Here is a 17,337-nt window from a genome sequence, read left to right as displayed (position 1 = left end):
CCACCATCCTTTCCTTTTCAATGGCCTCTGCTGCTTCCAACTGAAACAGTATGTGCCCTGGACAATGTCAGGGGGCTTTGTACACAGTTGCTTTGCCTGGGTCATCCTCTTCCATCTCCAGAGGCAGAAGTCCTGTGCACCTTTCAGGACTTCACCCAAACACCATGTCTAGGTTCTCCGGGCATCCCCTCTCCCCTCTGCAATACTGGAAGCAGTTGCCCCTAGTCCGGAGGCAGCTTACCTTCCTTTACGAGCTGTATGGTTTATTCCCTTACCAGGGTGGACTCACTGAGACCAACACTCAGGGGGAGCAGAGGGAGCCCAAGACCTTTTCCATCACATTCATCCCTGTTAGTCACTTTCCAGCGGCATTTGGGGTGCCACTGACGCTTGGGATTAAGGGTCTTGTAGTATCTATTTTTGTATCCATGGTGTCAAGCTCAGAGCCAAGAACAAAGGTATACTCCAAAGAGCTTTTGGTTGTTTGAATGCAGGCATGAACAAATGTCCGTCTTTTCTAGAATCTCAGGTCAGAATAAGCACGTAATACAAATAAATTTGGGGCCAGTGATGTGCTTCCTTCTATCCTGAGGTGGGACATGGCTATGATCTTATTTACCCTGTCCAAGGATGAAGTTGGGTCTGGGGTCAGCCACGGGCCAAACCTTATGGGAAGACAACCGAATGGAGCACCCAACACAGAATTCACTCAAACGTTTCTGCTGCAGTTGAGGGGACCATGGTGGCCTGCGCTCCTAGCTTCAGCACATGGAACCCATGAAACCAAGGTCCAGAGTGGGGAAGCAAGAAACCAAAATTCACACAGAAAATAAAGGGAAGCATGGGAAGTAGAAGCGCAGACTCCAGAGTGTTTGTCCTCTATTTCTTACAAAGAGTGACAGACAAGAGAGGGTCCAAGCTGGGTTTTTCCACTGGGTCTTCCTACACAGCCTGGGGAGGGCATCAGCATCCCTGTGCCAACCTCCACAGACACAAAGGCTGCTATTCCGTGCCCAGGAGCATTCTCAAAATAATAGTGCTGCCTGCCTCTGTGGGCTGGAGCCAGCTGTCTTGGTACACTCGGTTCCTGAATTACAATTTCCTGCTCTTTACTTGTGGTGATAATTGGTATCACAGTAACTGGTCAACCATGCCCACTTGTTTCCTGGTAGCTGAGGCTTGAACAGGCAGGAGAGACATCCAAGACGGAAGGAACCAGGTGAGTGTCTTGTGATGGGACAGGCAGGACTGTTGGAGCCAGAAAGATCTGAGTTCAAATTCTGCCTCTGCCGCTTGCTGGTCCTGTGGCCTCATTTTCTCACTTGAAAAGTGGGAGTATTAAAAACATTCACCCTGGGGAGCTGATGTGAGGTGAATAAAGGTGGTCAGTGAGTATTATCTTACTCTGTAGAATAAGAAAGAGGGCGGTCTCAGGCTGGGCTCCCCCAGAAGCAGACCCTGGGCCAAGGAGTTTATTTGGGAGGTGATCTTAGGGAACACCAGGATGAGCGTGGGGAAGTGAGTCAGGAGAGGGAATGTTTTAATGTGCAGCCTACCCCTGTGAGCAATTGGAGTTCAACCCCTTTGGGACCTCTGGAAGGCAGGTGGAACACACCTCAGATTGTCCCTCCAGGAAAGGGTGAGGAAGTTGGAATATTTATCCACCCCAGTGACCATCCACCATTGGTTGAGGGCTGCCGGGGGACTGACTTAATTTCCCAGCACAGCTTGCTCCTTATGCCAGCTCAGTGGGTGTAAGTAGCCAGAGAAAGCCTTCTTTGGGCAGCAGGTCGCCGCTGCTGGGGACATCATGGGGTCCACGTGGATGGGAATGGTCAGGGCAAGCCACCCACAGTATCTGCTACAAGGCAACACAGCTCATCAGGAGAAGTCAGATCTGTCCTATCAGGTCTGAGCTTGGGCTAGAATTAGGATGCGAAACCTAAAAGTCAGGAGCTGGTGCAGGTGGCCCTGGGAGGTGAGGAGTGAGCCAGGAATGAGGTGAGGGGTCCTGGACATTTGTCATCAACTGTCCTGGAGCCCCAAGTCTTGTGTTCCTGGGCACTAGCCACAGTGTGAGGCAGGTTAGCTTTCTCTCTGCCGGGATGACCTGGGACTATGTTGAGAGATTTTCTCAGTCTTTTCAAAACACAAGGGTCCCTGTTTCCCACACATACCCTCACTCAGCACTCAGTACCAGCTCTTTATTTTTTTATTTATTTTTTAAACATCTTTATTGGGGTATAATTGCTTTACAATGGTGTGTTAGTTTCTGCTTTATAACAAAGCGAATCAGTCATACATAAACATATGTTCCCATATGTCTTCCCTCTTGCGTCTCCCTCCCTCCCACCCTCCCTATCCCACCCCTCCAGGCTGTCACAAAGCACCGAGCCAATATCCCTGTGCCATGCGGCTGCTTCCCACTAGCTATCTACCTTACTACGTTTGTTAGTGTGTATATGTCCATGACTCTCTCTCGCCCTGTCACAGCTCACCCTTCCCCCTCCAGTACCAGCTCTTTAGATTCACCCCAAGCATGAGAGCGGGAGAGAGTGTGCATGTGTGTGCGGTGTGTGTGTGTGTGTGTGTGTGTGTGTGTGTGTGTGTGCAGGTCCTGGGGGGACTGCCTGGAGGACGACCCCTTCTCGCATCGAATACGGTGATTGCAGACTCGGCTGAGATGAATAGCACAATAAGAGATGGGCAACATGGAAGGGGCAGAGAACAGAATTAAGGAGCCCTGTGCAGGAGAAACGGGCTGAATTCTGTGTGAATCCTCTCAAGGCGCAGCCTCCCTCAAAGGCCAGTGGATAACAGTATCTGGAGATGCCTTACGCTGTCTAAGTCAAGTGTCAGAAATTCCCACCCGGTTTGGATTTGAACGGATTACTTGGGTTCCCTGAATGCTTTGCAGACAGAATTACAGAGACTTTGTGACTTCCAAATGCAAGTATAATGAAATGAGAAAGTAACATCAAAACGCCTCGTCATTCTCATGGAAAAATCACCCAGGAAAAGAGCTTTTAGGGGACTTCCCTCCGGTGGTTAAGACTCTGCACTTCCACTGCAGGGGACACAGGTTTGTTCCCTCGTCAGGGGAATAAGATCCCGCATGCCGCGTGCTGAGGCCGAAAAACAAAAAAAGGAGCTTTTAAAACACAAGTTTCATTAGAGTTTTCCTCAGAGTTTATAAATACAGGTACTGATGATAATCATTATTATCAATGATAGCAATCACTATTGCTATTTTAGCAAGCACCATTTCTCGAGAATCTCCCATGTGCCAGTTATCTTGATTTTTGTATCTTATTACATTGAAGGCTCACAAGAATCCAGATATGAGGAAACAAAGGCACCGAGAGGTTAGTTGATGTGCTCAAGGCTGCACAGTGGTTAAGTGGTAGGGCTGGGATTCAGCACCAGATTTCTCAAGTTCCAAAGCTTGCTCTTTAAATTCTTCACTCCATGTACAAGGTGATATATTTGAAACTGATTTCCTTTGAGTGGTAAAATGGTATTCTTGTAAGTTTTGAGGTCAGTTCTTGACCGTTTTATCTACTCTTTATCATAATCAGAATTTGCAGAATTCCCACAGCCATATGGAATCCATGGTGTTGATTCGACTTCCAGACTTGGTGATGATTCCATGCCAACCAACTAACAAAGGCTGCAAATTTATAGACCAGATCCAGCATGCAGATTTGCTTACATTGGCCTACACGGTATTTAAAAGTAATTTGAAGTTACACTTACAGCTTGGGAGATTTGATATCAAAATCAAGATTTCCAGCTCTTTGTGAATAATCAGAGGATCTACAATGCTGATGGCAGCTCCCTCTTCTGTTCACCGCAGTCCCCACCCATCTCTAATGCCTCCCTATCATTGGTGCCAAGTGACAGGAGCCAGGTAGCATCACACTTTGCACTCTGTTTTTTCTTAGAGTGCATTAGATTTTTCTAATTCCTTTACCCCCGCAATTGTTTTCTCACCTTCCTGGCCTCTGTAGGCATTTGAGGTTTTGACACTTAAAAATCAACTTCTTTAGATGAATTCAATGCAATGGTTATTTGATACTCTCTATTATCCATTTAAAAATTAATAAACAAATTCCTCTTTAACTGTTTAAAAAAGAAAATCAGCTTCCCCAGTTCGGTTCTTTAGAGACACCAGGAAACCATCCTAGGTTTACTGTCCTCTCTCCTGTGCTCTTATCCTGCTGAATGGCACAAAGACACCAACACCCACGAATGAGCCTTTTTAAAATTGTGGATCTCACACGAGTTACTGTGACCTCAGGCAGCTTCCTTAACTTCCCCAGCCTCTGCTTCCCCATCTGGAAAAGGACTCCAGGTCACTTAACGTGGGCAGTTAGGCAAAAGGCAAGTCAAATGCTCAGTTCGCCCCAAACACTGAGAGCCAGTCTGCCAAATGAGCGAGTCACCAAATCATTTGATTCTTTGAAGTATCCTGTTTCCGTTGATCAGCTCTTGTCTTGTCCCCATATCAGGATTTTACGGGATATTTAGCTCTTGTCTTCCCCAGCTCTCCACTGCTGCAGCTGGAGACTGGAGCACCAAGTGGGGGAGAAGATTACAGGGGAGAAAGGGGATTAAAGAGAGGCAGGCTGGGGCGGGGACTGGGGGCGATGCATAAAGAGAATACATTCATGAGACTGTGTTCTTTATTATGAAGACTCTCATAAATACATTATCCATATGAATAAGAAAGCATGAATGAAGAATACGCTCATAAGAATTCTCCTTATTAAAGAATATATTACTCTCCTTTCCCTCCCCCTCCCCCTCTCCACCCTTAGGCTCCAACAGCAGCAGCAGGAAATGGGAGCAAGGACACTCTGAATGTTCCTTTTAAATGCTGCTATAAAGACATAATGAAAACTTCAATTAAAATGAAATGATTAAACAAAAGAAGTGAATTTATCAAAGTTGCCATTCAGCCTAGTGGGAAATATCCTGGTACTTTCCTCATTGGAACACTGAGAAGATTAAGCGAGATGATGATTCTGAGGTCCACAGCGTAGCACTCCATACACAGGGACTGTTGTCACACTGCTCAGAATGGTGCTACCGCCCAGCCTGCCACCCAAACCTACGACCTGAGTCAGCCTTAACTCCTCCCTCCTGCCCACCTTCAAGTCCAGTCCAAACCAAGATTCTATCTGCATGGTGACTAAAAGAGACCCCCGAGGGACTTCCCTGGTGGTCCAGTGGTTAAGACTCCAGGCTTCCACTGCAGGGGGTGCAGGTCCCATCCCTGGTCGGGGAACTAAGATCCCATGTGCCACATGGTGCAGCAAAAAAAAAAAAGAGAGAGAGAGAGACCCCAGGGAGCATGGGAAGGAAGGAATTAAGGATGTCTTGAGACTTACCCCAGAAAATCAGCTCGTGATCAAGTGAACAGAAATGCAGAGGCCCCAGGCCCACAATGGAATCACTCCTTCGCAGGGAGAATGGGTCCCTTGGTGAAGACTGATGAAACAGGGAAGCCTGAAGGAGAGGCAGAAGTTGCACATTGGTGGGGTCTGCCCACCCACTGCCCAAGAGAGAGGCTGGAGCCATTAAAATTTCACTTTCTGAGTTCATGTTCACCAAGGCACCATCGGATAACCTGGCTTCCTGAGGAGCAATGCCTCCCAGGAGAGAATGTTCTCACCCCACTGCTGCCAACCTCCAGGCTGCTTGAAATTAGTAATTTTCTTTCTGGTTTGTTCTCAGGTCCCGCGTGGGTTATGTTTATTCAAGCATCAATAACTTCTGGGACTGAAAAGATTCAATCTCTGAGCTTACACGGCTGAAGGTAAGAACCAGATGAGTGACTCATTCTCCAGGGTCAGTGTTCCCTGGTGGGGGCCTCTCTGTATGGCCAGTACCAGGACCCCAAAGTGATTGAGGGCTCTTTCCCCTAGTAGCCTCAAGCACCTCAACAAGACATCAGGTCTGGGGCAGAAAGTAGGACCCAGTACTGCTGCAAAACAGAATCAGGTTTGAAGTTCCCTGTGAGGCACCAGCAAATGTTCTTGATCAGGACTTATGGCCTTTCCTAATAGTGTTGGAGAGGAAGGGGGAAAGTTCTTCCCCAGATTAGCCTTAAAATCGAATCGAGGAAAATTTTGTTGCCTAGATGATGGCATATTAAAGTGTTTAGCAAAAGCAAGAATTTATAAAAAATTTTCCCTGATCTATAAGAACTAGGGAACTTAATAAATCTTCCAGGATTTTTAGCCACGCTTATGATATATCATACTGAGAAATTGCATTAGTATGTAGATGAGATGGGCAGAGGGCTGTGGGCTCCTGAAGCAATAGGACAACACTCCAGGGCATTCTTGTGGTAATGAGTGTGTCTCTCCCGAGTAGGGTACCCAAGAGAAGGAAAGGGGGAAGGGAGACGAGGTACCTGTTGCGTGTCCTGATGACCTACTTTGCGCAGACACAGGGCTGGTAACCTTGACTGTATGATAGCGTCTCTTTGAACCCTCACTGTGTAAATCATTTGCTGTTTGTTTTTTTTTTAAATCTCCATCATATTAAGTTTCTTAGGGTGTCAAATGAGACAAAAGCAGTACTTACCGTGTAAATACTGCTGGATCCCGCAGAGTAAAAAGGAACAGCCAACCCAAGGCTGGAGAAGGGCAAGATCCAGGGACAGGTCTGTGGACTCAGCAGTAGGTTTGCTGACGACCTCTTTGGTGAACTGACTTGTCCGTGACTTAGCAGCCCAAGGTCCAGCCGCTCAGTTCGAGGGCAGAGAACATGATGGCCATAGCCAAAACTGGGTTCTCCCACATATCAGCCAGGGATGGCCAAGAGGGTGGGGACGTGCAGTGTAGACAAAACCTGTGAGGGCTCATCCACGCTGGATCTGTGAGCTGTTGTTCTCAGAGATGCCGTAGTGGCAAGGTCCCCGGGTTTCCCAACACCAGCTCCTGGTGTGATGCTGTCAGATCACCATGAGTGCGTTACAATGAACGCTCGTCCCTTTCACCACAAAACCTACTTTGCTCTTTATATTATGAGCTTATATAGCGATGTAAAAATTAATAATTAAAAGAAACAAACCGCGCTAACTTAAAGTGTTTCGCTGCAATAAGTACTTAACAAATGAACCTAATTAAACCAGACCTCTCTGAGGATTTGTACCATCCTTTTTGTCTCTTTTCAAGTAAATGAATCTTTCCCACCGAGGAAAAGATGGTGTCGTGAGCAATACTGCTGCTTCTTTGTTTTTCCTGGGGTTGGAGGAGCTGGGGGTCTGGGAGGTACCTGCACCAACAGGGTTCCAGATGCAGTTTTGGTTTCCCCACTGAGCTACATTTGCAGAAATTTAGAAGGCAGAAGGGTGGTAATAGACATTCTCCATATCACAGAAACTGGTGCACATTGAGAATCCACAGGCCAGAGTTCTTTGCAGCAGTTATGACTCAGTAGATAAAGGGCATGGCCTAGGAATCACCATTTTAACAGCCACTCCAGGTGATTTTTATCATGACACAAGTGTGGAAACATTGCAAGTCACCATGCTGCCTTCTCTATTGATTTTCCGTAGCTGAGAAAGTTACTTCATCTCCTGGGGCCTCAATTTCCAGCCTTTGACTTGGACACTATGATAGTGACCCATTATTATGTGCCAGTTGCCTAAAATGTCTTCAATGCAAAGTCTTTAATTAAAAAGCTGGAGACCCGATTTTCCAGCTAACGAATGGGATGGAAAATTAACACCAGTACTGTACCAGAGTTTGGAGGGGCTGTGTGGGGAAGCTCTAGGTTTTGGGGAGATACCCATTCCATCTCCATCACTTACCAGGCTGGAGTAAAGCTAAGTTATTTAGCTCCTCCAACCTCAATTTCTCCACCTATGATATAGTTATGATTCGTACCTTCATACCTACCCTGTAAGATTTTGCAAGTTCTGAAAATACTGCACGTAAGGGCCTATGTGTACTATTTGTAAAACTGGCGTTAATATGGTAGTTGCTGGTGATAGAATAGTAACAGGAATCATTGTTAGTGGTATTTTTAAACCTAGCTTTGATCATTCTGTAAAGCAGACAGGGAGATCTGGCCCTGGGATGAGTGCTCATCGTAACGCCCATTATCAGTGGCTTTGAGAGCAACACGCCAGGAGCTGGTGTTGGGAAACCCTAGAGAGGCCGGTCCAATCAATACACTAACATTTGCTTTGTCATCAAGCCTCATGCCCATGTTGACACAAGTGGCCATTAGAGGACGATGACCAGCCATGGCAGAAGTAATGGGCTGGAAGGAGGCGGCAGCACACTGGATGTGGCACTTGAGGAGATAGCGTTTTAATCAATTGTAGGTGGTCATTAATGTCTGGGATAAGGTTGGCTTGAGGTCAGGTGTATTATCGCACGCAGACCCAACCTCGGAAACAATGTGGGTTCCCAGCTCAAGAAGAAAGGGGCTCTCAAGGTCTCAAAAGCTTCTCAATGACCTCAACAGCAAGGGAGGCCACCAGCAGGAATTTTACTGTACGATTCATGTTGTGTGGGCAGGAACTATCAAGTACCCTTTTCTCTAGAGGTAGGGGAAGCCACCCAAAACCAACTCATTAAGCTAATCAGTCAGTACTGAGAATGATGAAAAGTTCTGCCCCTGAAATTCTAACTTGCAGCTCTTTCTTCTCCTTTCTGAAAATGACCAGGAAGCAAACAAAAGGAAGGGCTGACTTGCTCTCAGTGTTGCCTGCCTTTCAGGTGGCCATGATTCACGCATATTGTTTACTTTCTGTCTAGATTGACCGGAGAAACAAGATGGGCTTATATACATTATAAGTGGATACGGTGCAGTTGTTAAAAATGGTTCTGGGATCCCTGTCCTAGGCATGGAAGTTTTAGACCACGAAATATTAAGTGAAGAAAGCAAGATACAGAACTGTATACCCAGTAGTAGTTCATGTTTATAAGGAAAAAATGTGCCCAGACCCACAGTGAAGTTGGGAAGAGCACACATGAAGAGATTGACACTAACCATCACCGCGGCAGGGTGCCCCCAACTGTGTCTACCTAACAATAATGAAAACTTCTGCTTCCAGTGGGGGGATGATGAGCATTTTAAATTTCCTTCCTTATGACTCTCTGTACTCTCTGAGTTTTCCTTATGAAATGTATGTTGTTTAGTTTTAAAAGTGCAGAAAATGAAAAGGGGGAAGCCACAAACAGGCACTACAGCATTCTTTGTAATGGTTTAAAAAATGGCTGTATCTAAAAATCTGACAGTAGGGGGAAAAGTTAAGTAAAAGCTGGTGTATTCATCCAATGGCATGTTAACTGGCCTTAAGATTTCATTCTGAAGGCTCTAGCCTTCAGACAGGCTCTCTAGGGCCACTTCCATTCTTTCCCTCCTGTACAAGGGTCCCCCATCATAGCTTGGGTTCCCGCAAATGAACTGGCTTCCGAGGAACAGGTCCTCTGCCGCTACTACTGCTTCCATGTCTCAGGCATGTGCGCCCTGGAAGCCCAGACTGTCACCTGCTGCTCCACTCCGTGCGAGGAGTCTGTGAGCCACGAAGCTTTGGAAATAAACCCCTTTCTTCTTAAAATGGAAATACGTGTAGGGAAAGGTTCATTACCAATGCTCTTCCTTTCTAAAAAGTGAGGTACAAAACTCTCTCTAGAGCATTATCACAGCCTTGTTGGAAAAGAAGAAAAACCCCAATCAGAAAAAAGACCGAAAGGGAATGCAACCAAAGCATGACAGGGACTGATTGCCGTTGGCTTCTAAGATCACAGGAGGACTCTTCTTGTTTATGTTTCTGTCTTTTGCACAAGTTCTCTAATACAAGTATGTGTTGACAAGTTTTTAAAACTTAACGTTTCATAAGAAAGATCAACTGTCACTGGAGTCTCTCCACAAAAGTGCAGAGAGGATTTTTGTGGTCTCCTCCCTGCCACCTGGGTGTCCCAGTGTGGACACCGTAGCTGGAGCTGGGGGTCCTGCTGGCACTGGCGTCTCTTCCTCTCTTCTTTGACTCCCCTTCCCATCCTCTGTATCTTTTCTTCCTTTCTCTATTAATATTGACATTCATGGGCACATCTTATTTTCCAGATGTTTTCCTTCCTTCGAATCCTCCACCTGAGATTAAATACTAAGGAAGCATGATAATGGTAAGTAATGATTTTCATCGTAACAATCACAGTATAGTAGGACAAGTGGAGCCCTTTGAACCAGGTTGAATAACTAGTGGTTTATTCTGCATCCTGCGTCCCTGGATGAAGCAAATTTTGCCCTTTTCCACCTGGAGCCATCAAGCGGTGAGATAATCAACGGGATGAGTGAAGGCAGTGAACAGGAGAGCATCTTCACTAGGAAGATGCCAGGGGCAAGTGCAGCGAGGGCTTCCCAGTAGCTACAGCTTGCATCCGTCCAACCACCGCTCCAGAGTGTCAGAGTCCTGGCAGTTGAGGGTCCAGGAGGTCCTGCGGGGAGGAAGGCCAGGGAGAGAGAACCGGAGGGGGCTCCCCATACTCACAGCTCGGCATCTCCAGGGAGCTCAGCCCCCGCTGGCCAATTTAAACCCACTGCCTGGCCCCTGGAGCATGTGAGTGGGCACAGTTCTGAAAGCTTTCTTGCATCCCAAGTATGTCTCTCTCGCTGGCTGGCTCCACCACCCGCTGGCATGAGAGCTGGTGCTTCCTCCATCCTGCTCACGACATCTCCCCTTCCCGTAAACCCCACACTGCAAGATGGAGAGGCTGAGCTGTGAACTGCAAAATCCTTCTCCAACCCTGCAAAGCATTTGTAGCTTCTCTGAAGTGAGCATCAGAGAAGCTCTGTGACATGTATGGTGAGTACTGGGCAGATCCTAGTCCTGAAACTGGAACACTTGTCCCACAGCCGCGGCCTCTTGTTACCTTTCCATGCACCTGCTTCACCCCTCACCTTCCAAAATTCCTTCCAGCTCCTCAACCTATGTCAGCTGGACTGAGTTTCTCTAACCTTTTCTCCTGGTGCCCCAAACATGACCCTCCTATTCCCAGCCCCTTGGCCAGAATCCAGACCCCAGGTCCTCCTCTCCCATCCTAGAAGTGGTGGGAGTCACCAGGCCACTGCAGGCCATTAGACATCAGTTCGTCCCATCCCTCGACCGGGCATGAAGCTTCATGAGTCTTCCAGGGTAGGGGGTCACACAGTTGGAGAAGGGGCGGTGACCCCCTGGCCCCTCATAGCTACAGAGCAGCAGGGAAAACACACACAGACGTATTTTCAGAAATTGCAGTGCCCTCCATAGCCCCTGGCAGGCACTGCAGAAGGGACTCCGCGGGGAGGCAAGTGGGGGGAGCCTGGGTCTTCTCCCTTCCTGTCCGCCCCAAGTTCCACAGAGCAGCCTGATCTGAGCTTTGGAAAAGCCATGGCGGCTTATTAGCTTAATGAGAGCTCACTTCACTGGAAATCCTGAGCATGTAAGAGACCTTGATCAGACTGGCCCAACACATCTCTACTTAGTGCCATACAATGAAGATGGTTTTAGCTCATTAGTGCTTGCCCTAGGGGTCAGCCAAGCTTCCAGATTAATTGGAAAGTCAAGATTATGCATGAAAGATATTTCCAACACCCAGAAGACAGTTAACATTAACAAGAGGATTCCCACTTTAAAATGCGATCTATTAAATTAGTGAGAAAAACAGGTTAACGAATAAGGGGTGTTGAGACCACCGACCAGCCGTTTGAAAAATATGAAGGTGGATGCCCTGTCTCACTTTTTAATACCAAAATAATTTCCAAGAAGGACCAACATTTAAGTATAAAGCCATGACAATTCTATTTTATAATTTATTTAACAAAAACTTAACATAGGGTATTTTGTGCCAGGGACTGTTCTGATATAGAGGGAAACACGGCTTGATTTCTTTAGAATCTTTCATCTTGATCTTGGTTGCTATACACGTACAGTCCCAAACCAGTGGGACTTGATGAGTGGGTGAAAGTCATTAATACAGGCTACTTACCACGCTCCCATTCCTCTTTTTCCTTTTACAATTTTCTTGGCACATTCAATTGTCTCCTTTAAATTTGGATTCAGTGAAGGTGTGAAAGAAGAAAATGAAGTGGAATGATGCCGTGTCACCACTTGGCAGCTAAGTCAGAGTGATGTCAAGGAAGCTACCAGGGGCTCACGTTAGAGAGGCTTCCATGTGATTCCAAGAATAAATCTATCCCTGTATTTTTCTCAGACAACACTGGGAAGTAGCAGGATGTGGTCATCTTTTACTAAATCTATTGATTTTTTCTTATAATCCTTATAATGATATTTTCATTAAAAATGTATATGATGAGGACTTCCCTGGTGGTCCAATGGTGAAGAATCTGCCTTCCAATGCAGGGGACATGGGTTTGATCCCTGATCGGGGAACTAAGATCCCACATGCCGTGGGGCAACTAAGCCCGCGTGCCACAACTAGAGAAGAGAAAACCCGCACGCCACAACTAGAGAGAAGACTGCGCGCTGCAAGAAAGAGCCCGTGTGCCACAACTAAGACCCGATGCAGCCAAAAAAAATGTATATGTATAGTGAATATCCTGTGCTAGGCTATAGAAGAAGCAGTGGAGATAGAATGAGAAACACAATAAATCCATCCCTGCCTTCATAACGCCTACAGTCTGGAAGGGGGTAGATAAAGATTATAGTCAATTATAAAACAAAGGATACCTGGAACCATGGAGGAATGCAGCATTGAGTGGGGACACCTAATTCAGAGTTGAATTAGGGTCAGGGAAGGGTTATTGGGCCAAGTGACATCTAGTGGAGTAGGTAAGGAAAAGGGGTTGAGGACATCACAGAAGGAAAACTGTTCCAGGCAGAAGGAACAGCATGTGAGAGGGCCCAGAGGTGCCCCTGAAGAACCAACATGTCTATGCATCCATCCTTCCATTCCCTCCTTGGACCGTGGAACCAAGACCTCCCACATGGGACCCCCTCCTTCTTGCCCGCACTACAGTCTCCCCCCTTCCATAACCTAGTCTGATTGCTTCTCCTTAAAACATTATTTCATTGCCCCCTCGTTGCCCGGAAAACAGAACCTCAATCCTTGGCTTTGTCCAACTTTGCCCAACGTGGCTTTCCACTTCCACTGCTTTCCTCCACGACCCCACCATTCAAGACATGTCAAGGGGCAGGAGGCAAAGACAGTGCCAACCCTGATGGTACCGATACCCACAGCTTGGGGGTCATGCACAGATCCTCTTCCCAGACTTTGTTCACACTCATCTCCCAACCTGCATCTGCTCATCCAAAAGTATAGTCCTGAGAAGTCTGTCACTGACCACCTAGCCCACTGTGCCCTCTCCCCTTTTCTGAATAAAACGTCACTCTGATTCGGCACTTATCTGTTATATACATGCATACAAACATACTGACCTGCATAGTATGCACGCATACATCCATGTATCAGTCCTAATGCCCAACTATCTTGTAAATTCTTTAAATAAAGGAAAATTGTGTTCATCAAGCACCAGACACCATGTTCAGGACTTAAAACTTGTAAAAGCCTTGTGGGAGCACCCCTCACTCCCCTCCCCCCCAAAAAACCTCATCCCTATTCTGACCTGTAGCTCATGGATTAGTTTTGCCTGTTTCTAAACTTTATATGTGGGTTCATATAGTACGTACTCTGTGTGACTACCTTATTTTATTCAACATTATGTGAAATTTATCCATGTTGTTGCTTATAGCTGTAACTTATTCATTTCCATTAATGTGTGATTAGAAAAAAAAAGAAAATATTTAGGAAAACATTCCTTCATGCACTTTGGTTTTTAAAGAGTCTCTAAATAAGAATATACCATGATCTATTTATCCATTCAATTGTTGATGGACATTTGCTCCAGTTTTTGGGTTCTATTAAAAAAAAAGCTGCTAAGATCAAATAAAATAAAATAAAAGCCTTGTCAGGTAGGTACTATTATTAACTCCATTTTCTTTTTAAAATTTTATTATTTATTTATTTATTTTTGGTTGCGTTGGGTCTTCGTTTCTTCACGCGGGCTTTCTCTAGTTGCGGTGGCTTCTCTTGTTGGGGAGCATGGGCTATAGACACGCGGGCTTCAGTAGTTGTGGCACGTGGGCTCCAGAGCACAGGCTCAGTAGTTGTGGCGCATGGGCTTAGTTGCTCCATAGCATGTGAGATCTTCCCGGACCAGGGATCAAACCCGTGTTCCCGGCATTGGCAGGCGGATTCTTAACCACTGCACCACCAGGGAAGTCCCATAACTCCATTTTCTAGATAAGAAAACTGAGGCTCAGATCACATAACTAGAGATTATGTGGAGGTAGAGCCAAGGTTCTGTCTGACCTCAAAGCCTGAGCTTTTTCTGTTCCCCACCCTGCCTGACAGGAGAACTATGCAATTCCTCTGAATTGCCCCCAGTACTTAGCACAAGGTCTAGCCCCTCTAGATGGTGCCTTGTGAGTCCTGTTGGCTTGTGGTTACAAATTCCCAGGGAAGACTGTCTTACCCCTTTTGTTAGAGTGTCTTCCCTCTGGGGTTTTCTAGCTCATCCCTTTCAGCTGACAGGGTAGCTCTCAGGGCTCTCAGGTCTCTTTGGACGTTGCCAGTGCGCCTGCGTACTTGCTCAGACCCTGTCTACACAGTGACCTCAAACCCCCAGGGTCATCATCGGCTTCAGTCTTCACTTACCTATCTGCATTCTTGCTCCTCTCTTTAGCCTCTAGGGATTTCTTACTTTCTTGCCAGTTCAGCTAGGTACTTTAAAAGATGGGGGGTTTTTTGGTTTTGTTTTTTTACTTTTTTACATTTTATCTAGTGGGAGGGTTTTTCGAGATATCTAGTCCACCGTATTTTCATCACAGCACGCAATACCACCTCTATTACAGATAATTGTATTGGATTCTGGAGATGAACATATATAACCTTCTTATGAGACATAAATTACAGCCCATCTTCTCCCGGTGATCACTCTGCCTGTCAAAGTGGCAGCCTCCACTCCCCTTGAAGAAGAGTGTCTTCTATATCAGGCCCAGCCAGAGCCCTCTGCCCTCACCCGTCAGGCTCCTCCCTGCCTCCCCCTCTGCCCACCTGCACGTGGGTCTCCATCGCTGCGTCCCAGGCTGCCCAGCCTGACTCACCGCAGCCCCTTCTCCTCGCGGACCTTTGGCAGTGCAGTGCTCTGCTTGGCCTCCCTGGGGTCCACCCTGGATTTGGTTCAGCCCCGTCTTTGCCGGGCCCTCCTTCTCTCAGCTCCAAACTTGTAAGCGCTGGCCAGCCCTCTGAGCTCAATGCGGCCACCCCCGCGGGCCCCAGGGTGGAAGGAGGGAGGGATCTACCAGAGCAGGACACGTGGCAGCAGTTCTTGCCGTGATCACACCGGTCACGGTTGCGGATCTGAAAGAAGCCGTAGCCGGTGTAGTCACCGCGCAAGCTGTCGTAGGCAGCAGTGGGGTTGAACTTGCTCTCAAAATAAGTCAGGCACACCCCTAAGATGGAACGGGAGGGGTGTGGCTCAGAGGAGAGCTGGGGAATCCTCGGCAGGGGGCAGTGGGAAAAGATGTGAGGAGTGGGGCTGAGAGGGGCTACTTACAGTTTTCGAGGCTATAGCCCTCAAAATCACTCAGGCCTCCTTAGTGGAGATTTTTAGCCACCACACCGCGCCCCAAGACAGCAGCGCCACTTGGAACCACCAGGTACCCAATGAGGCAGGGCACCATGGACGCCTTCATCCTCTCCAGCTCAGGGTGACGGCCGCCAGGTGAGTGGATGGAGTCACAGGTAATTCTCACCGAGATCACTGGGACTCTGGCCGAAGAGAAGGGTGCTGTGGGACTGGGGGTGTGCAATTCAGGGATGCCCTCCTGGCTTAATCACAATACCTCTTCCCATCCTAATTCTGTGTTTCGTGTCACTGCAAACCCATGGTACCCAAGGCCCTGCCTCTCCTCCTCCCCTTCACCTCCTGTTTTCTCAGGAAACTGCTCTCTCCAAGGTCTCCTTCCCACCCCCCACCCCCATTCTTTCCCTCCAGCAAAACCCAATAGATGCTTCTTCACACTCATTTCTCCTGACAGTAGATACAGATGCTCAAATGCTTTTTTCCTCTTTACTGTGAAAGCAGAACTTGTTCATGAAACACATTTTGGAAAATAGAAAATGAGAAAAGAAAAAAATAACTCATCACGGTCCCACCATGATGAGCACAACAGCCACTGTCCTGTTGAATTATTTCACCATTGCCTTTTATCTTGCAATATATTCTGAGCTGTGGTCTACAAACCAAACTCCAGTGACCTTCTCTCTCATTGTCCTCACAAGGAGACCTGGTCCAGCCCGGACCTGCCAGTGATTAGCTGGGTCGTCATTGGAAAGAGCAGAGAAGTCTCTTAGCCTCACAGCACCTCTGCTTTCACTCCTCTCTTCCTCTTGTTCACCTTCACACCATCACAGTCACCTTGCACATTTCTTTGTACTTGCCCATCTCATTCCCACCCAGGTCCTTTGCACCTGCTATCCCTTCTGCCTGGAACATGATTCCCCCAACCACCACAGAGCTTGCTCTTTCCTGTCATGGTCTCAGCTCAAACAAGCTCACCACTTCAGATAGGATTGTCTGACCACTTCCCCATCCCAGAAAATAGTTTTCATTTTCTTCACAATGTAAATAAATTTCAGAAAGTTCCTCGTTCATTTGTCTACCTCCCATACCAGCGTGTAAACACCAGGCATGCAGAACACTGGCCTGTCTTGTCCTCTGCTGTAGCCTCAGAACTTAGAACAGAACCTGGGGCACGGTAGGTGCTCAGTGAATCTTTGATCAATGAATGAATGAATGAATGATTGAACAAAAACCTACTCTTCCCAACAGGACTGTCATCGGATGAGCAATAAGTGAATGTGCTGATGAGCATCTCCTGCAGCTGGGAATAGTCATGCCTGTCCCAGTTCGTGCCCACCGTACACCCACTTACCATCCTTCTGCGGGCCCTTGGCACCTCCTCAGGGGAAGGGAAGAGCAGCCACTGCAACAGGCTCGACGTTTATTGCAGGAAAGTCGCTCTATCTACACTCCGCTCCCTGGAGTTTTCAGATGTCACTTCCTTGATAACCCGTTTGCCTTCACCCAAGAGCTTCCAAACCCTAAGTCCTTCTTCGTGACCTGCTCTTCTAGAATCTTTTCTATGACATCAGTTGCTATGCACCAGGGTATTCTGAAACAGGGAGGGGTTGGTCACCAGCACATTAGTATTAGTTTTCTATTCCTGCTATAACAAGTCACCTCCAGCTTAGCAGCTAAAACAACACAAATGTATGAACTCAAAGTTCTATAGGTCAGAAGTCTAAC

At 47.1% G+C, this 17,337-nt stretch overlaps 1 protein-coding gene across 1 annotated transcript; it reads right to left on the bottom strand.

Annotated features, from left to right (window-relative positions):
• Positions 1-10,393: 10,393 nt before the first annotated feature.
• On the bottom strand, positions 10,394-15,721 carry LYZL4 (lysozyme like 4). The gene is given in 4 exon segments (XM_060021391.1): positions 10,394-10,463; positions 11,994-12,072; positions 15,329-15,478; positions 15,583-15,721. Coding segments are annotated over 4 exon segments (438 nt in total).
• Positions 15,722-17,337: the final 1,616 nt, after the last annotated feature.

The sequence above is a fragment of the Delphinus delphis genome, chromosome 10, assembly GCF_949987515.2.
Source record: "Delphinus delphis chromosome 10, mDelDel1.2, whole genome shotgun sequence".
In the NCBI taxonomy this organism is placed as follows: Eukaryota; Metazoa; Chordata; class Mammalia; order Artiodactyla; family Delphinidae; genus Delphinus; species Delphinus delphis.
This window is presented reverse-complemented; position numbering and strand designations above follow the sequence as displayed.